Source organism: Paramormyrops kingsleyae, chromosome 9, assembly GCF_048594095.1.
Source record: "Paramormyrops kingsleyae isolate MSU_618 chromosome 9, PKINGS_0.4, whole genome shotgun sequence".
Lineage (NCBI taxonomy): Eukaryota > Metazoa > Chordata > Actinopteri > Osteoglossiformes > Mormyridae > Paramormyrops > Paramormyrops kingsleyae.
In genome coordinates, this window is record NC_132805.1 from 3766290 (window position 1) to 3791446 (window position 25157).

Consider the following 25157-nt stretch of genomic DNA (forward strand, 5'->3'; position numbering starts at 1 on the left):
CGCAAGCTCATTCGGAGGCAACTGCGTCATATAAATGTAACATTAATAAAATTATTTTACTGATGTATACTTCGGTGTGTAGCCTGTCACTCTCTGACGACAGTTATAGATAATTTTGAGTTTGCGATTATATCGGCTTAGAAGAGTTCGCACACGTAAATGTTAGCAGTTTTTTAGCCGGTTAGGCGGTCGTAGATAAGTTATATACATGCAAATAAAACCACAAGGAAATTCATTGTAAGTAAAACACGGCAAATATTTTGGGGCGCTGGAGAATCGCGATCAAATGCTAGTCCGTCACTTCCGGTAAGTGCAAAACGTTAGTGTTCCATTTATGACAGCACTTACCCATGGTAGTGTGCACTACAGGAGGAAGTGCGCAGTGCGCACTACGCCCTACATCTCAGTGCACTGAGGCAAGTGCGCGATTTCGGACACACCCATGGAGATCCACTTTACGCCCCTTAAAATCACGTATTTCCTGTGGAGATGACGTATTTCCGGTGGAGCTCCACTCTACAGGCGTCTGCAGCTGGACACTCTTGACCTATTTTGTTGAGGCCCGCCTACTGTCGGCTTGAGAAAATTACGACTGTTTCGCCGGGCTACCCTTGAGTGCGCGCTTGTGGGGTGTTCGCCTTATTTCTGTAGTTAAGGCTGAATTTTTATACCGTTTTAACAAATACAGCTAAAGTTCTTTATACCTTTAAACATTATCAAAATCAGTTAATGTCTTAAGTAGCTGAACCCCGTTCCCCCCACTGCGACCATTAGCTGTCTGGCATATCAAAACAAGTGAAACAATGCTAGACCGTATAATTTCACCCTAAAAACATACTGGCTACGCTTTTACTGACATAAAATATCGCATTTGCTTAAAATAAAATACAGCTATTGGTTTTACCATTTAAACTGTCTTTGACAGTTGACGTCACACTCGCTATAGTCGCAGTGTATTGTGGGTCTAATCGCCATTTTGAAGGTATGTAACAACCGTTTGCGTCCGCCATTATCCTTTGTAAGATGTTGTGTGAAAGGCTGTCATACTAAATCACATGGCAGAAAGGTGGACCACAAGATAAGATTTTTTCGGATTCCCACTTGGAAAAGAGGATATGGACGGCAGGTAGAGGAGGTAACAAAGAGGCGTCGGATGGCCTGGGTCGCAGCGGTGAGACGCAAGGAGATCACGTTCAACAGGATATCTCCGTTCATGCGTGTTTGCTCTCTGCATTTTCATAAAGGCAAGTAAGATGTTTTTTGTTTGAGTAATATTGCTGGATATGCATTTTTTTGTACTCTAAAGTTGCTATTTTCACATTGGTTAACATACGCTAGCAAGCTAGCCTCACTACGGAGGGTAGCAGAAACGGGTTAATCTGTTCGTGTTAAACTAGTGTTACAGATTGAATGCTTTTTAAAGTAAACGGCAAACTGTGATGTCTATCAATGTACGTATGTGTATATTCGCGTGCATGGATTTTTCCTGTTTTTGGCATATATAGACATACGTTTTATATTTGGGACGTGTTCGTTTAAGAACGTGTTCATTTAAAAACTTACAATTTGCTTGCAGGACAACCAGCTTATGAAATGATGGAGACTGACCCTGACTGGGCACCATCCCTACATCTGGGGCATACATATGTTACACCCACAGACATTGCACGCTTTGAAAGACAAAGTAGACGTGAGCAGCTACGGAAAGAGATACTGCAAGCAGCAGAGATGGGGGTCGACAAGGATGCAGAACTTGGAGAGCTGCAGAGTGAGGATGGCACACCAGAGCCTGGTGGTGAAAGCAGCCAGCAACAGACTGAGGATGGGACACCTGACACTGGAGAAGACGGTGGTCAGCTATATGCCGAAGAGTGGACACATGAGGCAGTAGGAGAAAGTGATGAGCTCATCACTGAGGATGAGATACAGAACAGCAGTCATGACGTGGCACAGACTGAATGTGAATTGTGTGTGTGCTCAGGGGTGCAGAAATAAACCGCCTGTTCGAAGAAAACAGAGAGCTACGACGTGAACTCAGTGAGTGCAGGATATCTGATGGTTTCTTTGGAGAGGATGATGAAAAAGTAAAGTACTATACAGGTCTGCCAAACCTGGGAACCTTTAAGGCATTATTCAGGTTTTTGGTACCTCTCATGCATGGTCAAAGGAAAATTCTCACCCCATTTCAAATGCTCCTGTTAACTTTCATGCGCCTTCGATTGGATCTGCCTCCACAACACCTAGCTCATCTGTTTCGGATTTCCCCAAAGACAGTGTACAGAACATTCAATGAAATGGTGTCATTTTTACATGCAAACTTGAGGCGTTCTATTGTATGGCCAGAGAGAGAGACACTGCGCAAAATTATGCCTCATGAGTTTGTGGAGGCCTTTGGACACAGAGTGGCAGTGATTATTGACTGTTTTGAGATTTTCACTGAGAGACCATCAAATCTGAAAGCACGTGCACAAATGTTTTCCAGCTATAAGCACCACCACACTATGAAATATCTGATAGGTATTACTCCCAAGGGAGCCAGTTGTTTTTTATCAAAAGGCTGGGCTGGGGAGGTCGTACAAGTGACAAACATATAACGCTGAACAGTGGTTTTCTTGCTAATCTATCGGTCTTTGACAGTTGACGTCACACTCGCTATAGTCGCAGTGTATTGTGGGTCTAATCGCCATTTTGAAGGTATATAACTCAAGAGCAAGCGTTTGCGTCCGCCATTCTCTTTTGTAAGATGGGATACTCGTGTTGTGTGAAAGGCTGTCATACGAAATCACATGGCAGAAAGGTGGACCACAAGATAAGATTGTTCCGGATTCCCACTTGGAAAAGAGGATATGGACGGCAGGTAGAGGAGGTAACAAAGAGGCGTCGGATGGCCTGGGTCGCAGCGGTGAGACGCAAGGAGATCACGTTCAACAAGATATCTCCGTTCATGCGTGTTTGCTCTCTGCATTTTCATAAAGGCAAGTAAGATGTTTCTTGTTTGAGTAATATTGCTGGATATGCATTTTTTTGTACTCTAAAGTTGCTATTTTCACATTGGTTAACCTACGCTAGCAAGCTAGCCTCACTACGGAGGGTAGCAGAAACGGGTTAATCTGTTCGTGTTAAACTAGTGTTACAGATTGAATGCTTTTTAAAGTAAACGGCAAACTGTGATGTCTATCAGTGTATGTATGTGTATATTCGCGTGCATGGATTTTTCCTGTTTTTGGCATATATAGACATACGTTTTATATTTGGGACGTGTTCGTTTAAGAACGTGTTCATTTAAAAACTTACAATTTGCTTGCAGGACAACCAGCTTATGAAATGATGGAGACTGACCCTGACTGGGCACCATCCCTACATCTGGGGCATACATATGTTCCACCCACAGACATTGCACGCTTTGAAAGACAAAGTAGACGTGAGCAGCAACGGAAAGAGATACTGCAAGCAGCAGAGATGGGGGTCGACAAGGATGCAGAACTTGGAGAGCTGCAGAGTGAGGATGGCACACCGGAGCCTGGTGGTGAAAGCAGCCAGCAACAGACTGAGGATGGGACACCTGACACTGGATCTGCCTCCACAACACCTAGCTCATCTGTTTCGGATTTCCCCAAAGACAGTGTATAGAACATTCAATGAAATGGTGTCATTTTTACATGCAAACTTGAGGCGTTCTATTGTATGGCCAGAGAGAGAGAGACTGCGCAAAATTATGCCTCATGAGTTTGTGGGGGCCTTTGGACACAGAGTGGCAGTGATTGACTGTTTTGAGATTTTCACTGAGAGACCATCAAATCTGAAAGCACGTGCACAAATGTTTTCCAGCTATAAGCACCACCACACTATGAAATACCTGATAGGTATTACTCCCAAGGGAGCCATTTGTTTTTTATCAAAAGGCTGGGGAGGTCGTACAAGTGATAAACATATAACGCTGAACAGTGGTTTTCTTGCTAATCTGTTGCCTGGGGACATTGTCTTGGCTGACAGAGGTTTTGACATACAGGAATGTGTGGGCATGTGTGCAGAGGTCAAACTTCCAGCGTTTACTAAAGGCTACTGTCAGTTAGCCAGAGATGTGGAGGAAACTAGAAAAATAGCACATTTGAGAATCCATGTTGAAAGGGTCATTGGAAATGTCTGCCAGAAATATAAAATTTTAACAGGAACCACTCCTATAAACATGATTCTTCCATGTGGAGGTGAAGAAGTCACAATGCTGGATAAAGTTGTCACTGTGTGCTGTGCCTTGACAAACCAATGCCCCACTGTAGTCTAGAAACATCATTGTATACTGAGCCTGTATTCTGCTTGTCATTTAACTGAAATATATGTTCAATGACATTTTTGTGGTGTTCTTGACTCTTCCTTTCTGAAACACCTAAATTACTAGTATGTTTTGATTATGAAAATTACATATCACTGATTACATAAAACAGTTTTGGTGGAAAAAACACTGAATTTGAAATATTTAGTTTAACCAAATGAGAAGCTTGACAGATTTTTAGCTGACATTTTTACTGAAATTCACTTTTGAAACAAAAATCAGCAGCACAATGGTGGACAGTTCAATAAATGTTCAAGTCAGAGTTGCATTATGTCACAGCCTGGGTGGTACACTGAGAGCAGATCCAAAACTCCTCTTTAGCTGTTGCATGCTGTAGACCAACACAACTTAAATGAAACCACACAATTGGGCAGTTTTGATTGTCACAAGCCACCATGTCATCTTTGCTCTCTGGTCCATGACAAAAGCACCACAACTTGACAGCCGTTTGCCTCTTCCGGGACTTCTCCGCTACTGTGCGAAATGTTCTGTGTGTTCTTTTTGGGTTCCCTCCTGGAACAGAAATCTTATCAAGTAGCATCTGTCTTGCAACCTGAGTGAAGTAACAGCTGACCAGTTCAGGGAGACATACACACTCAAAAAATTGCTGTGCTTTTTTCAAAAGAGCACCCCAGAACTCTGGGTCAGGCGCCACACGCAACACCACACAGTCTTTCAGGGTCCACACAACAAAATCACAGTACTCTGCATCTGCAACAAAAATTTGTGTCTGTACTTGTTTATAATATGGATGATCCTTCTTGAGCTGCAGCTCTCCATCCCAAACAGAAGTTCTTGTCTCCAGTGTTGCATGCCTCCTCAACAGTAGTGTCACGGTACGTGTATGGGCATTTTATTTCAGTGCAACCTTTACCACAGCAAGTGCACTGCACAATCCCATCCGGCGATGCCCCAATTTGGGGAAAGTGTGGGTTTATGATAAACCCACACTAACTGGTCTCAAAGTCACAGTGAAGTTTCTCAGTCTGCAATCTGTACTGTGCTTTCCCGCACTCCTCATTTTGTCTTCCCCATGTCGCAGCAGTAGATCGGTTTGTTGCATTGCTCTTAGGATAATACACTGCTGTCACTGTAGACAGTGCAGGCTTGTCCAAGCTTGACACATGAACTGAATGCATATTTGATGCAGTAATCCTTCCAATGCGATAGTGATACCAAGCTGAAGATCTGTATTGACGTCTGCTGATTTTTTCTATGTAGTGTGCCTGCTCAAGTGAAATGTCTACTTTATTTACCAAGCTTTTGCAGTGCAGGCGCAAAGCAGTTAATTCTGTGCCATCCATTTTCTCATCACGTAGACAGCGCAGTGAATCTGGTGCTGAAAATGGCTGCACTGGGTCTACAAATGCATCGCAATAATCTGGGAGATTTGACAGAAGTGCAGCTTTTGGGGATACTTTCTGCAGGTCTGCAACATACGCGTCCCACTGATCCTGTGTGGAATTGTGGAATGTAAAATTGTTTGTTGCAGTCCTCAGAGCAGGCATGTTTGCTGCCTCACCATTCAGGAGTTTGTTAAGGCTTCTTCTTTTTGCTTTCGCAGTGGTGAAGTCTATTTTGTGTCCTGCTTCTGCTCCCACTTTACTTATGCTGCTCGGTATCATCCAGTATGCAGGTTGTCCTGTTACTGTTACTGTCTCTCTGCATATGACGACCGCCTCCAGCTTAAACAGCATAGCTGCAACATGTGTGCATGTCTCTGCTAACCCAGCCATACATGTACAGTGTGCAGAGGATATAGCTCCTGATGGCTCAATGATGGCCCATGGCTTGAGAGGCATCTCAGTGAGGCACTGGGAGAGCAAGACCTGTAGACAACACATAGACAGACAACAACGGTGTTACCATGGTGTTAAATTATTCCATGTATTATTATTTATTATTATGCTTCATTTGTAAGGCTATCTACATGATTACAGTTAACTTCGCCATATAATTACTAATTTATCATATAATATATAATACTAACTTGAACATAAGAACATAAGAAATTTATTGAAGTAGCCATTTGGCTGCCTCCAGACCTGTTAGAATCTAATATACCTGTATACCTGGACCATGTCCCCCCTTAGTCTCCTTTGTTCGAGGCTGTACAGATTTGTTTGCAACTTGATTACAAGTTAGCGTACCTTTGCAGTGACGACTGTGTTTTCGCAGTCCTGCGTTCGAAATGTGAACAGATCCTGCACCCAGCCATTGATGAAATGTCCGTGGGCTTCAAGAGATTTATAGTTCTTGAACTGTTCATACGTGTAAGTGCTGATACCATAAACGAGGTAGTTTGTTATGTCCAGAGATGAAGTTGGAGGTAACAATGTCGCATCGGAATTCCATTTTCTTGATGTGAGATCATACGGATCTATATTGTTAATTGTTGACAATTTAGCCAAATATCGATCCCTGGCGTCCTTCCTAAGTTTTTCTCTGTACGGAATTTTCTCGTTCTGCTTTATCTTCTCCATTCTTCCTAGTGTTTGCGTCTGCAAATACCTTCAAAATGGCGAATGGGGGCGTGTCAGACAGTGCAGACACGTGACTGACAAACTTTTGGACTTTAAGACACACAGCTGTCACCAATGTGCACTTTAGTTTGTATTGTTTAATGTATTTCTTTTTTATTGTGATGGTCACACTAATATAAAAACATCTGATTATTTTCAAATTCATGTTTCACTTGTAATTTTAATTTGATTATAATAAATTTGAATTGTCTTAATGCAGACACATCTGTGGGGGACATTCACAGGGGGACAGACATGAGCAGGTGAGGTAACACATGCACTGGAGCCCAGAACAGGATGTGCAACCATAGGTTGCAGACATCAAAACAGTCAGGCATGAAATAATCGTGACTAATCAATAATAAAAAAAAAAATAAGAAAAAAAATTGAACGATTAGTCGACTACTAAAATAATCATTAGTTGCAGCCCTAATTGTAACTGCTCTTCCTCAGTTACATATTTGTTAATGTGCAATTTCAACATTTAGAAGAATACACAATCCTAATCTCCTATCAACACACAGTAAGTTTTTCATCATTTAATGCCACCAATATCAGTTCAAAAGCAGAAAAGATTTTATTAAAAACATACAGGATCACATGATCAATGGTGTGGCGTTTATGCTGATGCAATTCAAATAAACTTCTCTGAACAAGTGTGTACAAAATTGTGAATATTCCTTTTAAAAGGATTAAAAATGTATTGTTAAAATCAAAAATATCGAAATTATCCTTTATAGTTAACAGAAACACATAAATACAAAACAAAGCACTGACGATGCCAAAAACAAGAGAAAGGAATAAAGTACCAATGTAAAATGATTTCTACTTTATTTTCTTTAAGATTTATGACAGAAATATCATAGGCAAATTTGTACTGGATATAATACACAAAAATGTCATTTTTGATAATCGAAATAGGTAAAATGTTAATTTTATCATCAGTAATATTAATAATGTTCATATGATCCCAGTTGTGTACATATTAACGAGTTAAACACATTATATATAGATATTACTTTTGTCATCAGTCTATTACACAGCCTATTCACTGAAGCACTCTTATCTGATTGGATGTTATGTCAGAATGAATTACACAGTTCAGCACGTTAACTGGACCAATCAGAGCTGTTACTGCTTGACCCTGAATGTCTTTCTTAGCTGCAGTTGTTTCCCTTGACGAGGAAGAAGGTTCCGGCTCCCACTCCCAGCAGCCCAAGAGTCAGTCCTATTCCGCAATATACTGTTTCTCCGATGTCTGACTCATCCTGAATTTCTGGTTCTGCATAAGCAAAGCAAAAATGATATGCAATTAATTTATATGTATTTTAATTGGTCACTGGTGGTTTATTATAGTTGATCACTGTATTTATAATAAAAACACAAAATCAGATGCATAAACTGAATCCATACCTGACTATATTCAATAAACTGCATCGGCATCCAATAGCAATACTGCTAAACCATCCTCACCCCCATAATCAATTTCTATAAATTTTTTGGTACTTACAAAACTAATATAATAAAAATAATAAATATAATATGAAAATAAAATCAATACTAAATATTTCTTACTTTAGTTCTGTTTTTATGATTTTCTCATCTTGAAATCATCATCTTTATATACATTTCAAAAATACCATTCCCCCATCTTAGATTCCCATTAATCATAAAACTTGCAAATAAACTCAGCAAAGCTGCACTATTAACTTCTAATGCTGACCCAGTGGAAAACAGAGAGCAGAACTAACCATTTAATATGTTATACTCGTGATTATTTGCAGTTATATTTGGCTGTATGTCTTGATGCTAAACCAGATGCACTAGGGCAGCGGTTTAAGTAGTGCAATAAACTGGTTAAACTGGGGGGGTTCTGGAGGCAGATTGATTTGTGACCAGTTCAAATCCTGTGGTTGGCAGAGTGATGTCACTGATGGCCCCTTGAGAAAGGCCTCCAGAGACACTAGTTGACCTTCTAATCCCTGCATATTCAGCACTTTGGACAAAAGCATCTGATTAAGGTAACCTTACCCCAGAACCTGGTCTCAGGCTCAGTCAGCCCTTGGTGATACACAGTGCAGGAGTAGTCATCCCCTTTCTGGGGGGTGAATTGGAGGGTGGAGTACTGTTTGAAGGTGAAGTCACTGTTGGGGTAGTAGCGACTCAGGGTCACTCCCTCCTTCACCTCCACATTATTTTTAGTCCATTTCACTTTGACAGGTGGTGGGTAGAAATTATTCACAAAGCAGATCAGAATGTTGCTTTTACCGAGTTCAACTTCATTCCTGGTGTATATTGTGAGCTGAGGCGGATCTGAGAAATCAAAGATTATCATTAAATTACAGTTTTTCTAGATTCCTTTTGTACATTTCATGAAACATAATTAACATTCTCAAGACTATAAGAGCATTTCTCAAACCAGTTCATGCATATAGCACAACACTATGGTTTAGCTTCAAAAGCCTGTAACTTACCCAAAAAATTTGTTTTTCTTGATTGCTTTGCAGCATGTCTTAAATGACAGATAACATGTGCAAAACAACAAGTGTAACCCCTACACCGTCTTGTTGGTCGAAGTAGATTATGTAGTTTCCCATTGTAATAATTTAGTGTTAGTCACCACATGCAAATCAGTTAACAAAGCTTTCAAATTGATTTAAAAATATATTACACAATTTTGTTGTTCTTCTATTGCCATTTTTCTGTTTTTGTGGTATACAGTTCTGTGTGAGTTTTTTGTTTGCTACTGTACTGAGCAAACAGCAAATATTTCCAAATGACATGCTTAACCTATAATTATTCTATAAATACAGTGCATAGTAAATGTGTTTTAACAATTTTAACATTTATTTAACACTATCATATATTTGAGTGCACTGTGTTTTAATCCATTCTAAGCATTATTAATTTTAAGAAGTAAGTAAATTGAATGTCATTCTATCAGTGTTATTTATCTGAAATAGAGGTTGACAGGTGTGGATTAAAAGATCTGATGGGATCCTTACCTATCTGCTCAGGAGGGCTGCTTCCGGCTTCAACGGACACTTTCAAGTCGTTTAAGCAAAGCTGATGAGATCTCTGTGCCTGCTCAGCCCAGCCTGGAGCCGACCACTGGCCAGCAAACTCCGGCAAAGTAATAACAGCCTCATTCTTTTTAAAATCAACATAGATAATCTCATCTCCATCCAGCTCCGTCATATCCTCAGGATCAGTGTCATTGGTCTTGCAAGCAGCAACATTTATATCTATATGAGCTGAGAGAAAATCAGACAAAATACATTAGTCACTCCTTCCCAAGGCTCACTGCACATGCTGCTAACATGTAACTGTTACATGGTGTTTTTCCTGCGCTGCTTCTTAACTCTCACAACATAGGGAATACATAATGAAAGAACGCAGCATTTGTTTAAATATATCAAAATATATTACCCATGACTCATATCAATGAATCACAAACTACGGTACGTGTTCCAATGATGAAACTTCGAGCTCCCTCTGGTGGTACGCAGAGGTATAACCTTTCATGACGTCGGTGACGGTACCAGCGCATTTTCTGAGATCTTATGACTTCTAGATATTAAAGGTTCCAATACAGAATTATCCAAAAGAAATGAGAAAATGTTATAAAATTGATTATTAGTCTGAAAACAGAACTGCCTAGTAATTATCTAACAATTAAGCGTAATTCTATCCTATAATAATTATACCTATATTATTTATAGTTTAAAAAAAAAACAAAAGTTATCTGTGCTTTGTCGCAGTAATTGCCAAGCATTCTGACAATCAAAAGATAATAACTCTGATCCAATTGATTATATATTTGTTTTAAGGCAGCATTACTCTGGCTCGATAAGCTTGTTTAGATAAACAAAAATGTTAATTGTTTGTTTATTGTATAATCATCCCACTCATTCCTACACTAAACTGTGACCGACTGAGACTCATTTTAAGCCCTGGATAAATGATACAGACTTTATTCAGATTAAATAGTGCTACTTCATATATATAACTTTGATGTTATTGATATGTTACTTCAATTAGGATTACTGCCGTTTAGGATTCAAATAAGGCAACTAAGCCATATATAATTTAAATCAGAATCAGAAAACTTTTTTGTCCGAGGAAAATTGTTTAAATTTAACCAATTCATTTTAAAACAGAAATCCGCACTAATAAAAATCTAACGACTAAGTACAGGGGGCTAAAATCGTCACTTACCTTCAACCTTTGCACAGATATACAGGCCACCCAAAAGCATGAAGAGCGAAAAAAAGGGACTCATTTTCAGTCGCAAATTCACACGCTGAGCTCTTGGTTGGAGATAGTACTTACTGAACCCATAGCCCCGGACCTAAGACTAAGTTACCAAGCGAAGAAACAACTCCACCCTCCGAGCGAAGCCACGCCCCTAACGACCAATCAGAAAAGCGGAATCGTTTTTACTGAAGTTGCTAGGTAAGAAACTTCAGTTAACGAAGCTTTCATAATGATTTCAAAATACATTCCATAAACTGCGGTGATGCGACAATGCTGTTTTTTTGACATTGCTTTGTATTTTTCTTCAGCAAACATACTTCAGACACCAGTTTAAACACTTCAAGGCTCTGCATTACAGTATGTAAAGTTCACTGGCAAGAGAAAGCACTCGTGTATGTGTAACTTCTTCAGATCTCAAGACACAGTACAGCAGCAAACAAAAAAGTCACACAGCACTATATAACACAAAAACAGCAAAATGGCAATAGAAGAACAACAAAATTATGCACTGTGGGAAACAAAAACACAACAATGCTGTATTACTGCAGTTTATGGAATGTATTTTTAAATCATTTTGAAAGCTTGGTTAAAGGTTTGCATGGGGTGATCACTTACATATTTAGTTTTGGGTGTAAAATTATTACAATGGGAAAGAACATAATCTATTTTGACCAACAAGACGAAAGCAACTGAAAATTGTGCCAAATTATGACAATTGTGCAAAACCATTAGTATATATATACTAAAACATTTGGAAATTCCTATGAAGCCATGACTAATGATGTTCTGCTGTGCAGAAGTAACATTATGGTGTGAGGATTACACTTGCAGGGGTGGCGCATTGGTACAGTAGTTAGCACTGTCGCCTTACACCTCTGGGATCTGGGCTCCGTGTGTGGAGTTTGCATGTTCTCCCCGTGTCGTCGTAGGGATTCCTCCAAGTACTCTGGTTTCCCCCCACAGTCCAAAAGTATGCTGAGGCTAATTGGAATTCCCTAATTGCCCATAGGTGTGCATGTGTGAGTGATTGGTGTGTGAGTGTGCCCTGTGCCCTGCGATGGGTTGGCACCCCATCCTGAGTTATTCCCTACCTTGTGCCCATAGCCTCCAGGATGGCATTCCATATTCAGAGAACCTTTGGAGTCACGCAGCGAGGGCTCGCGGGACTGGATGATTTGAACCACGTGGCCCAGCTTCTCGCCCGGCAGCTTGTTGATGTCCAGGCTCAGCTGCCGCTTCTCGTCGTAGCTCATGGGTCGGCCCTCTTCCTCCTCCTCTGAGTCGTAGTGGGGCAGCAGGGAGGGCGGAGCCACAGGGACGGGGATGTGGGGGGCCGCCGATGTGGACTTGGACTTCTTTGAGGGCCTTCAAAAAGAATATGAAGAATGAAATTCAGTGAGTGTAATTGTAACAAAAATGGCAAATGTGGGCAGATGGACCACTGGGATGCTGAGCCCTGTGCTGTACTGCCAGTTCACACATGACTGTGTAGCTAAACAAAGATCCTGATCCATTGTCAAGTTTTTGTATAATACCACCACTCTGGAATTTAATCACCAATAATTGACAGTGTGGTGCCTTGACATAAACCTCTGCTTTAACACCAGCAAGGCCAAGGAGCTTATCATCTTTTTCTGGAACCAGAATACAGACCATGCTCCCATTTACATCAGTGGAGAAGCTGTGGATACAGCAGATTTAAACTAATCTCAGATAACCTATACATACCTGCAGGAATCAGGAAGACACAGCAGAGTCTGTGTCTTCAGATTACGTCCTCAGATGCCTGATGAATGACCAGATATCACCAGCAGCCCTCATGAACTTCTGCAGATGCATGATGGAATCCATCCTCACTGGATTCATTACATTGTTATCTGACAGCTGTTCACCTTGAGCCTGCAGATGATGGTAAGAACAAGGACAATTTAACCCACAAACTGCCTCAGAAAGGCAGCATCACCAAGGCCTTCAGTCACCTGCACAGACACTGTTCTCTTTCCTCCATTCAACACCACAGTTTCTAGTACAAATCATAAGGCCACTCAATCGGTGCTAATTATAAAAAATAAGGACAGTATAAAATAAAATGGCGGCCACTTACACATCACTTATTTGTTATTTTTTATTTATTATATCCACCTGCCTTGTAACCACTTATCTTAGCCTATCAAACTTATCCTAGGTAGTATAAGCCCATACACACTTGGGCCAATTTAGAGATCCTAATTAGCCTAAGGGCACATTTTTGGACTGTGAGAGGAATGCAGTGTATCCAGAGGAAACCAGCATGACACAGGGAAGCCAAACAAACTCCATGTGCTCACAGAGCATGGGGCTGAAACCCTCAACCTGGAGGTGTGATGCAGCAGAGTCTCCCACTGAGCCCTTATGCTGCTCGAGTTACTGATCTGTATTATGTGTCTTTACTGTTCCTGCTGTCCTTATGCCAAATGACAATGTCAATTAAAATTATTTTAACCTCTTGCCTAGCCATCATATATACTTATCAAGTGATGATCCAAATTAGCAGAATCATTGAATGAGATCCCTGAAGAATGACATTGGCTTTGTATTTTTTTATTTATTAGGTTTTCTTTGTAAAACAAAACATTTTAGTCATATACAGAAATTATGATCGTCAGCCTTCTGTGACACAAAGCATTAAGAGCCAGTGTCACTGCAGATTACAAAGAGAATGTGAAATGAACCTGTGTGGTTGGGTGGTGTCATGGTGAAGCTTCAACACATGATGGCAGCAGAGAGGCATGACTCTCAAGTAACACCCAGTCATCAGCTGTTAATAACCAACACTTCGCATTTGTCATCAATTGGCATTCATATTAATATATATTAATATAAATATATGTAAATAAATGTTGGTAGTTTTTCTTTTTTTTAACACACTGTGCCAGAGAGTTTACTTATAAACGTTTCCTTGGCCTTTGTTACATGTCCTAATACTTTTAGTCCTGTCTCATGCTGCTTTAATGTTTTCTGTGCTGTTTGCTTCTTTGGAGAATTATTTTACATTGGTCGTCCCATTTTTGGGTCTCCTGAGTCTTGTTCAACACACTGAAGTTTAAGCGTTGTTGCTGCCTTAAAAATATGTTTTGTCTCATCTGTACTGAACACTGAAATCTGTGATGTTTATGTATTCATGGATATTGCTTTTACCAGGGTTGGACTGGAATTAAAAATCAGGGACTGGACCTCGTTAACCCCATGTGGAATCCCCGTGTGATCAGCTGTTTCTGGTTGTTGTTATGAGTCCTCTACATGTGTTTCGTCCGCGTTTCAGTTTGTTTCCCCAGTCCGGTGTTCTGACAGTGCGTCATACTTTATCAAAACATCATACCGTAGTGCTAATCGATAGCCCTAACCCTAACCCTAACCCTAACCCCCCAAAACCCCTACCTTAACCCTAACCCCTAAAACCTAACCCTAATCCCAAGACGGTGGAACTGCACATGTGCAGAAAGGCTCGATAGCACGTCTCGATAGGTAGGATGTTTTTTCAGAACACTGTATTGTCCGTCTGCATTTTGCCTGCCTTACCTGTAATTAAACCCCGTATTCCCCAATACCCTGACGTCTACGCCTTTGTCTCCGTTCCGTCCCCGCTCTGCACGACAATATTATTATAATTAAATGTATTAATGGTTTATTATTAATATTAAAATAATTAATAATAAATCTTTATTTTTAAATGTATTTTATTATATAATAAGTACTGTTACTGTCTCATTGTCTAAATGTATTTTTACTGCCTCAATATATGTATTCAGCTAGTGTAAACATGCACGGTGCTATCCAGGGCTGGACTGGTAATCTGGCATACCGGGCAAATGCCCGGTGGGCCGACGCACTTGGGGGCTGGTCGATATAATATGATTTTTTTTTTTTTTTTTTAATTGGCCAACGACCGGCCCATAAAGCAGGGACAGCGGCCCATTGGTTCATTTTCCATACTGACACTGGGCTGGCCTAATCATCTCTTAACAGGCTCCACCCCTCCCCCTCTGTTTCTTGTGTCAGATGCAGTCAGTGGCTCAGAGCCAGAAATCAGTGGATTTAGGATGGAGAAGCAAAAGCGCAAGGGCAAGGGGGGTGCAGAGAAGTTGCGGGCCAAAAGAATGACCGCAAGGATGGTGTACTTGTTGGTTGTGTCCGACCGATTGTGGTGGGCCGGTCTGAGCAAAAATGCCAGGGCCCTTTTTTTGTCCCAGTCCAGCCCTGGTGCTATCACAGCCAATGCAAGGCTGAGACTGAAGCTTTACCCTTTGTTTCCACTGAGAGACATGCCGCATGACTCATTTCCCTGTGCGTACAAGTTATCTTAGGTCGGCTTTCATGGTTTGACTTCTGAGATTCAGATCGAGTACTAGGTATTTTTTTTTCCGAACTGGTTGGAAATTCGAGTTCTAATGAGTTTGAGAACTGAGGTACCACTGTATAGACTTTGTTATGTTAAACGTTGGTTTAAAATAAAGAGTTCTATGTTAAACTTTAGTTTAAAATAAAGTTTGCTATACTATCCTTTGATTTAAAATAAAAGCATTTATATTATATAATATGGAAGCCCTGAACCGCATATGATGATTTTTTTTTTTGGAGACAATAAGTCGTTATTGAGATATTATCTCGTTATTTCGACATAAGTCGTTAAAATGAGATAGTAAGTCGTTATTTCAACATAATAAGTCGTTATAACGAGATATTATCTCGTTATTTCCACAAGTCGTTATAAAGAGATTTAATCTCGTTATTTCGACATAGGTCGTTAAAACGAGATAGTAATTAAGTCGTTATTTCGACATGGTAAGTCGTTAAAATGATATAGTAAGTCGTTATTTCAACATAATAAGTCATTAAAATGAGATATATCATTATTTTGACATAATAAGTCGTTATAACAAGATAGTAAGTCGTTATTTTGACATAAGTCGTTAAAACAAGATAGTAAGTCGTTATTTCAACATAATAAGTCGTTAAAACGAGATATTATCTCGTTATTTCGACATAAGTCGTTATTTCAACATAACTTATGTTAAGCTTTGCAACAATATTAAAGAATGCATTAAGTCATGCTCGCACACCGTTAACATCAGTAGCTTACTTGGTACACTATAACGACCCATGTATTTCTGGGAATTTTACATAGTTTGTGCTTTCATTCCAAGTTAACCCTTACTGATGTTAACTTTATGTAGGTATCCGCTTGTTTAGTCGTGACGTCACCAAACTGTTTCCGGGTCCAAAGTCACAAAGGCGCTCTTGTTTAATATGCCGCAGTGCTGTGTCCCGTGCTGTTTAAACAGATCAGAATTAAAAAAAACATGTCAGTTGTCATTTTACCGCTTTCCCTGTGACGAGAAAGAGAAGAGGAGATGGCTGCAACTGATAAGGTAAGTTACAATTCTTAAATATACGACGCCAGCGGGTGCCAATATTAGCTGCTAACCTAGCTATCGTTACGTTAGCACTCTCCGGTAAACGTATCCCTGATACGGGGAAACTGGGTTTTGTAGGGTGTTTCTTGCAGTTATTTTTCAATGGTTCGTTCACGATTCATTTACGTTCTATCGAAAAACCAGTTAAAAACCTTAGCTTGTTTTATACTTTATGCTTTATCTTAACTGGGTAGCACAGAAAATGACAACCGAAACATGATAGGGGATTCATAGCAGGAAGCATTATGGAAAACCCAACATCTATGCCAACCAGCTAGAATTAGCAAATCAGAGGTTAGCTAATGTAAGCTCATAAGAGTATTGTTATTATGCTGTTTTTATTCTGGCACAAATTATGCATCATATACATTACTGCACAACCTATTTAAATTAGTTTAGCATTACTGTACACTTCATATTTTTAACCATTGTACTATATATAGTTTTAGTACTGTGACTGTTTCATAGTAAGCACTGTAGAGAACTTAAATACTAATCATCATTTTCCTGTTTTTTTTTTGTTTTTTTTTTTTAAAAGGCGTGAGAACTTCACTCCAAACTGCAACTCTAGAGTGTGCAGTTGGCATTTCCCGGATGGCAAAGCTGCTGGGCCAACGCGATTTGCATGGAATGAACAGAAGAATTTCAAAGTCCCTGACCAGTTCAGGCATATGCGTAAAAAGAAACCAATGGTTCCTGCAGGTGGTGAGGATGCAGGAACAGATCAAGGACAGACCCCCGGCACTTCAAAAACTCTTACAGTTCTTGAAATAGAGAATGACATGCTTCGAGAAGAGAATGAGAGACTAAAAAAACTATTGGAAAAACAGAAGCAAACTTTTTCCTTCAGTCAAATTTCCTCTGATTCTGACAAAGTACAGTATTTCACTGGATTGCCCGATGCTGCCACTGTCCTGTTTTTGGAAGCACTTCTTACCAAATTTGAGCTACAGTATCATTCTGATTGGACTGTCCAAAGTATTCTTCTAGTTGATCAATTGCTCCTTGCTTTAATGAAGCTGAAACTTAATTGTGGCCACGTAGACCTTGCAACAAGGTTTAATTGCAGCACTGCAACTGTCACCAACATCTTCACCACCATCGTTTCTGCGCTGTATGACATTTTGTATGTCGGTATGTTTGAGAACAACATCCCCTCCACTGCCAAGAATCAAACATCACTGCCAGACTGCTTCAAGCCTTTTCCCAACTGTAGGATAGTGCTTGACTGCACTGAGGTTGCAGTCTCAAACACAGAAAGGCTTGACACACAAAGTCATTTGTACAGTCAGTACAAAGGACGGACAACACTGAAGGCTTTAATTGGTGTTGCTCCAAATGGAGTGATTACCTTTGCCAGTAACCTGTATGGTGGGAGTGCCTCAGACAAGGCAATAACAGCTGACTGTGGAATTCTCCAACATCTACAGCCAGGTAATATGGTTGTGGCAGACAAGGGCTTTACGATTCGTGACATTTTGCCAGAAGGAGTGTCACTGAACATCCCGTCTTTCCTTGTCAATGGACAGTTCACACAAGAGGAAGTGAACAACAACAGACTCATCTCACGTGCGAGGATACATGTGGAACGTTCCATTCAGAGACTCAAGCTGTATTCCATTTTGGACCACATCCCATACCAGTTCAAAAAAAATATTAACAAGATACTTAAAGTGTGTGTATGTCTTACAAATTTACAAACACCCATTCTCCGTGAAATTGAATGAATTGTCTGACTGACAGTACGTGAATAAAACTTTATTAAAAAGTAATGCCAGGTTACTGTTGATTTTTATATCCAGAAACAGTACAACAAGCAATTTTTTTGGAAATCAAACTTTGTTTCAATTAGAATAGTTGATACATGGGGGTATTTACAAGTGCATATATTAAAGTTACATCTCTGACAGAATGCTTGGTAGGAAATAGTCTTTATAAAATATTTCCAGTGTGTCAATGTTAACAGCCCACATTGGGTCTTTGAGCACTGGCAGGATGAGAAGGTCAAGAGGAGTCTACACAAGTAAGTGACAACTGTTGGCTTTTGTCAGGTAGATGTTGCCCTGGATCTGATGCCAGTAGTCATGACTTTGTTTTAGTGTTAGGGAACCAGACACTTCATCCAATGCCAGAAAGAAGTCCCTGCTCTCAGCAGCCTGCAGGATTGTCTTGGTTCTGGCTGACTATGGACACTTGACCTCAATAATACAGTCACCAGATACTGTCCCATCTGGAGATCCCCCAAGCAGGCCACTGTCAGACAGGAAAAGTCCGCTCTCCTGGATCACAACACCAGTGTGCTCTGTGTATTGCTGCTTTGCCCTTGGTTCATGAAGGATTCCCCAGTCACATGCCTTGATAATTGGAAAAACCAGTTAATAGTTTACTGAAATGAAATTAGATGGTAATGCCTTTATTTGTCTTATTTCTTTGTGTAATTTAAAAATGTCTAAATTATACATTGCATCATAGCTGAGCTTAGTATCCTCTGTCCTCATGTCAGCTATGATATATATATACACTCACCTAAAGGATTATTAGGAACGCCTGTTCAATTTCTCATTAATGCAATTATCTAATCAACCAATCACATGGCAGTTGCTTCAATGCATTTAGGGGTGTGGTCCTGGTCAAGACAATCTCCTGAACTCCAAACTGAATGTCAGAATGGGAAAGAAAGGTGATTTAAGCAATTTTGAGCGTGGCATGGTTGTTGGTACCAGATGGGCCGGTCTGAGTATTTCACAATCTGCTCAGTTACTGGGATTTTCACGCACAACCATTTCTAGGGTTTACAAAGAATGGTGTGCAAAGGGAAAAACATCCAGTATGCAGCAGTCCTGTGGGCGAAAATGCCTTGTTGATGCTAGAGGTCAGAGGAGAATGGGCCGACTGATTCAAGCTGATAGAAGAGCAACTTTGACTGAAATAACCACTCGTTACAACCGAGGTATGCAGCAAAGCATTTGTGAAGCCACAACATGCACAACCTTGAGGCGGATGGGCTACAACAGCAGAAGACCCCACCGGGTACCACTCATCTCCACTACAAATAGGAAAAAGAGCCTACAATTTGCACGAGCTCACCAAAATTGGACAGTTGAAGACTGGAAAAATGTTGCCTGGTCTGATGAGTCTCGATTTCTGTTGAGACATTCAAATGGTACAGTCAGAATTTGGCGTAAACAGAATGAGAACATGGATCCATCATGCCTTGTTACCACTGTGCAGGCTGGTGGTGGTGGTGTAATGGTGTGGGGGATGTTTTCTTGGCACACTTTAGGCCCCTTAGTGCCAATTGGGCATCGTTTAAATGCCACGGCCTACCTGAGCATTGTTTCTGACCATGTCCATCCCTTTATGACCAGCATGTACCCATCCTCTGATGGCTACTTCCAGCAGGATAATGCACCATGTCACAAAGCTCGAATCATTTCAAATTGGTTTCTTGAACATGACAATGAGTTCACTGTACTAAAATGGCCCCCACAGTCACCAGATCTCAACCCAATAGAGCATCTTTGGGATGTGGTGGAACGGGAGCTTCGTGCCCTGGATGTGCATCCCACAAATCTCCATCAACTGCAAGATGCTATCCTATCAATATGGGCCAACATTTCTAAAGAATGCTTTCAGCACCTTGTTGAATCAATGCCACGTAGAATTAAGGCAGTTCTGAAGGCGACAGGGGGTCAAACACCGTATTAGTATGGTGTTCCTAATAATAATTTAGGTGAGTGTATATATATATATATATATATATAGTAATCTATATCATACAAATAAGAAATGATAGAATTACTAATTGTTAGTAAACATGGTTTTCATTCATAATAAATAACTATTAGCTTTCAGTATTTACCAATTACTGACTATGCTTATTATAGAATCAGATTACTTCAGTTTAAATAATCACAGTACACAGTACCCAAAACTTACTTTTGATCCTTCTTTGAGGTTGTACTGGCCAAGCAGGGTTTTGAATAAGGAAGGAGGGTAAGATTTCCGCTTGACTGCTGCCAAGACCAAACCAAAGTTGCTTGCTGTGATCCGTTTCTTGCGATATGCAGACCTGTAATTAGTTTTAAACATTTTGAGTTGCCTGTTGAAACATATGTTGCAAAAAAGGTATACTACTCGTTTTTATTAATGTGCTTTCTTACCATAATGCATTGTTTGTTTGGCCAACGGTAGCTCTCTCAATCTGCTGCTTCTCCAGATTCGTGACAGCAAGTGATGAAAGCACATAAAGAGCCTTTTCTTCAGCTTGAATAAATCCTGGGCTTGTCACCAGTCCATCAAATGTTTTGACAGGGAGAATCTAAATTCAAAGTAAAACACATATTGTCAGATATTCAGTGATGAGTCCATTTACTTTTTGCTACATAGTGTGCAAAAAATATTTTCAAATTAAAACACAGTTTGATGTCTGATTTACAAAAGATACATATCTGCATACACTCAGTTTGACACCTCGTTGAAATTATGAAAAATGATTAAACTTTTAACATTGCACAACATGTGTGGAGTGTGGAATCACTAGATGAATTGTCTCTAGTTTTAAAGAGTTTAAAGTACTGTACCTGTGGTGTTTCTGGACTCAAAATCCACCCCATACCAGTAAAACGCCCAAGCTGTGACAAGGACGCCAGTGCCCATTCCTTGTCCTCCTGGGTGACCGGTCGTTTGATTCCCGCTTAAACATAAAACGTGTAATAAAATGAGTAATAATAACTGATAATTTCACTGAGGACATTATATAATTGCATTTTAATTGCCACTATTACTTCACAATAATGTTTCTCAATCATAGAACTGCCCTCCCCCCCGTCCTGTATGTCTTAGAAGTTTCACCTATGCCAACACTTCATTCAAACGAATAAGATCATTATCAAGCTCTGCAGAAGCCTGATAATGACCCATTCATTAAAATCCCGCGACCAGGATTGGAAAACCCAGACTTTCAGTACATCTTAAGCATAAACTGCAACACACTTTGCATGTATGTCAGCACATTTCAATAATCAAGGTTCACATAATAAAGTTAAATCAATTATTTAACTACTAACCCCGTGTTGTGGATGGCGTCATCTCTGACACTCTTTTGGCTGCTACATCCTCCGTTTTCGGTGTTTTCGCCCTCTTCCACGCGCATTCCACGTCGGTGCGGGACACATTTTTCTCCACCCAAATCAACAAGGCTGCCATATGATGACACTTGTCTCTGCCGATTGGGCACTTGCAGGTGCTGTACCTCACTGACTGACCCTCAACATGCATCTATATTGAAAATAATTTCACCCTCACCCTAACACTTACTGAACACATTGGCGGAGCAGCTTTAATCTTAACTATACAGTGATCCTAACTATACAGTGATACCTCAGTTCTCGAACTCATTAGAACTCGAATTTCTTAAAAGTCGAACCAACCAGTTAGAAAAAATATGACCTAGAATTCGAGCTGAATCTCAGAAGTCGAACAGTGAACGCCGACCTAAGATAACTTGTACACGCGGGGAAATGAGTCACGCGGCACGTCTCTCAGCGGAAACAAAGGGTAAAGCTTCAGTCTCAGCCTCGCATTCGGTGTGATAGCATCGTGCATGTTTACACTAGCTGAATACATATATTTACACTGTAAAAATACATTGACAATGATAGACAGTAACAGTAATTATTATTATACAATAAAATACATTTAAAAATTAAACATTTCTTATTAATTATTTTAATATTAATAATAAACCATTAATACATTTAATTATAATAATATTGTTGTGCCCAGTGGGACGGAACGGAGACAAAGGCGCAGGCGTCACAATGACCGTACTGGGGAAACAAACTGAAACGCAGACTAAATACGCAGGACTAATGACAACAACCAGAAACAGCTGATCACATGGGGATTCCACAGGGGGTTAACGAGGGGGCGTGGCACACGGAAGAACTGCTACACTAACCACCCTGTCAGATGAGGGGTTAATCATATCATAATTTACTTACTAATTCTAATAATATGTCTAACATAATGTAGACATCAGATTTGGGAACTGACGGTACGCCAGCAGGTCAGGACGACCTGTGTTGGGGAGCAGTAGGAAAGCGCCGTAGCTTTGAGCTTTCCTCCTCTCACCGTTACCTGTGTGGAGGAAGCGCTGTCGCTTGCCACTCCACACATGCACTTCTCGGACTCAGGACTAAAGAGACAGCACACTTCTTATCTTTTACTTGCGCAAGGGTGCCCACTCACTTAGATGCAACAGACAGTATCTGCGCCTCAGTTCAGTGTCACACCGGGCAGTCCCTTGGCTTCTTTATTTATACTTGGCGGGAGGGGCTTACATGGGGCGTAGTTTAAACTGTTAATACTGCTAGTACCTTTACAGACAAAGGTTTATCAGGAAACGCTACACAACCCAGGGTAGGCCTCCTTGGCCATGTTGACAAGCCTATTCCCCACCCAGAGTTATAGTTCCTGTTCTCTCATCCTTCGGCGTCTAGGGACCACTTTGTTCTGCCCTGTCACTAGACGCAGGGGCTGATACATATATATTACATAATGCTAACACACATACTTAATATGATAAAAGTAATACATTTTCCACTCTAACAACCTGGCACGAGACACGAGGAAAACAGGAACCCACCATAGAACGGATACTTATTTTTGCTTTTGCTTAACAAACGAAGGAAACACACACTTACTGATTAATTAGGAACATGTACTCACTGGCTAACTAGAGCGAATGTCAAGATGTGTTGTTGTCACGCGAAGGGAAAATTACCGAGACGGGGGGCGACACCCCAGAAGGCCTATAAAGGGACAGCCTCGATATTTATGGATTGAGCTTCTTCCTGTACATGCTGAATGTATGTCAGATGGTTGCTCCCAGATTGCAATCTGTCAGAGAATAAACTGGTGACTTGCAGCTACTCCTCGACTGTGCAGTGAATCTCTTCTCATCAACGGACTCGGCGGAGCTCAGACTCCAACAATTTGGGGGCTCATCCGGGATGAGCAGGAGATTCTCCAGGATTCAGCTAAAGTGACGCCGCCAACTAGGACACCGAAAACTGCGGGCCCGAGTGAGAGAGGTGAGCAGAGCCAGTTAGGTCGAAATCTGCATATTGGAAATTTCAAATTAAGCAGTTTGAAGTGTCCAGTGGCCCGTCTGTAAATAAGCACAGAGAGGAGGCTGCGGGTACCAGGTGTATATGGGGTTTATGTACTGTGTCGTGTGATGTGTATGCATTGTGCTTTGGGAGAGTATGCAGCGAGAGAGTGTGTGAGAAAGTAGGATTTTAAGGAACGGACGGTACGGGACCCTGCCGTAGAGTAGGACCTACAGGAGCGGAGGGTATGGGACCCCCGCGTTGTCCTTGGTGTGGCAACCCCACTACTTGCTGACGAGCGGTAGAGAAGCTGGGTGTGATACCCGGGGAATTCAGGACCCCCGAACCCAAGATTGGCAAGAGGGAATAAGGTCCCCCTCTCTAAAACGGGTTGGAGACCCGAGGTGAATAGTCCTCAAAGTACCGGGTTGGAGTCCCTGGGTTAAAATCCCAAAAGTACCGGGTTGGAGTCCCTGGGGTAAAATCCCCAAAAGTACCAGGTTGGAATCCCGAGACTAGGAGTCTCAAAGCAATTGCTGCTGATTTGTGTGTGAGCAACGCTGTGGGCTGTTCCTGTCTTGGGTGCTTATCACTCGCTCCCAGCTGGTTTGGCTGGGATTGAGCTTGTGAGGTGCGCCCTATTCAGGGGGAGACACGGCAGTAAGCTACGTGTGAATGCAGGCTCAGTGTGTGTGAAATTGTTGTTTCATGTATTGGTGGTGTTTAATAGTAGGACATTCCACTACAATAAAAAGGTGCACTAAGTGTGGTTGGGTGAACCCACACCCAGAGGCAAAAGCGCTCCTAGGTGAAAATACTAAAAGAAAATAATAAAAATAATAATAAAAATAAATTAAAATAATAGATAGGAAAGATAATAAATAAATAATAAATAGATAAATCTAAAAAATAATATACCATAATAAATAACTACTAAGAATACTAATAAAATAATACTAACATAGCCAGTCCAATTAAAATGGACCACAAGTTTGATCGAGAGTTACATGACGGAGGATGGGCACCTCCTAAAAATAAAGTGTGGAAGCCCCTAGTAAGGCAGATTCAGATGGTGAAGGAAGCAGTGACAGGGGCAAGCAGGGACAAAGGTAAGGAGAAGGAGGTGACGGATGCATGGCAGCGTATGTGTGGGGGCTCGGATGCCGAGGCTGACCCCCCCAGTCAAGTGAAAAAAGACAGGCCAGAATTACGGGACTGTACACGGGCACTAGAGCAGTCAGCGTTCTTTGACAGAGTATTGAGGGAACAAGCACAGGTGGACCTACTGTTAGAGGAATTTGACGACGAACACTTAAAGGAGCGACTGATACAAGGACTGAGTAATAACTACACAGAGGGGGTGCAGGGCCCGTCTAAAAATAGATACGGCCTGCGCTCCAAAAGGCCGAAGCAGCTCCCCTTATTACAGGGAGCACGGGATGGAAAGGAGAGATACAGACCTTTTTCTATAGGAGATGTG

At 40.9% G+C, this 25157-nt stretch overlaps 4 protein-coding genes across 4 annotated transcripts in view; 2 read left to right on the forward strand and 2 right to left on the reverse strand.

The window, feature by feature from the left end:
- The window catches only part of LOC111856228 (H-2 class II histocompatibility antigen, E-D beta chain-like), a 106730-nt gene that overhangs the window by 10625 nt on the left and 70948 nt on the right, over nt 1–25157 (reverse strand). The window lies entirely within an intron of this gene.
- LOC140592732 (uncharacterized) lies at nt 1940–4282 on the forward strand. The gene is made up of 3 exons (XM_072717026.1): nt 1940–1944; nt 1982–2517; nt 3864–4282. The coding sequence occupies exons 1-3, from the start codon at nt 1940–1942 to the stop codon at nt 4280–4282; spliced, it is 960 nt and encodes a 319-aa protein (XP_072573127.1).
- On the reverse strand, nt 7810–11158 carry LOC111839076 (H-2 class II histocompatibility antigen, A-U alpha chain-like). Its single transcript, XM_072716062.1, has 4 exons — nt 11071–11158; nt 9858–10106; nt 8884–9165; nt 7810–8134 (listed from the first exon to the last, which is right to left on the reverse strand). Exons 1-4 carry the CDS (start codon nt 11132–11134, stop codon nt 8010–8012), a joined length of 720 nt encoding a protein of 239 aa, XP_072572163.1. The 5' UTR covers nt 11135–11158; the 3' UTR covers nt 7810–8009.
- LOC140592546 (uncharacterized) lies at nt 16375–18334 on the forward strand. Its single transcript, XM_072716055.1, has 2 exons — nt 16375–16517; nt 17101–18334. The coding sequence occupies exons 1-2, from the start codon at nt 16396–16398 to the stop codon at nt 18287–18289; spliced, it is 1311 nt and encodes a 436-aa protein (XP_072572156.1). The 5' UTR covers nt 16375–16395; the 3' UTR covers nt 18290–18334.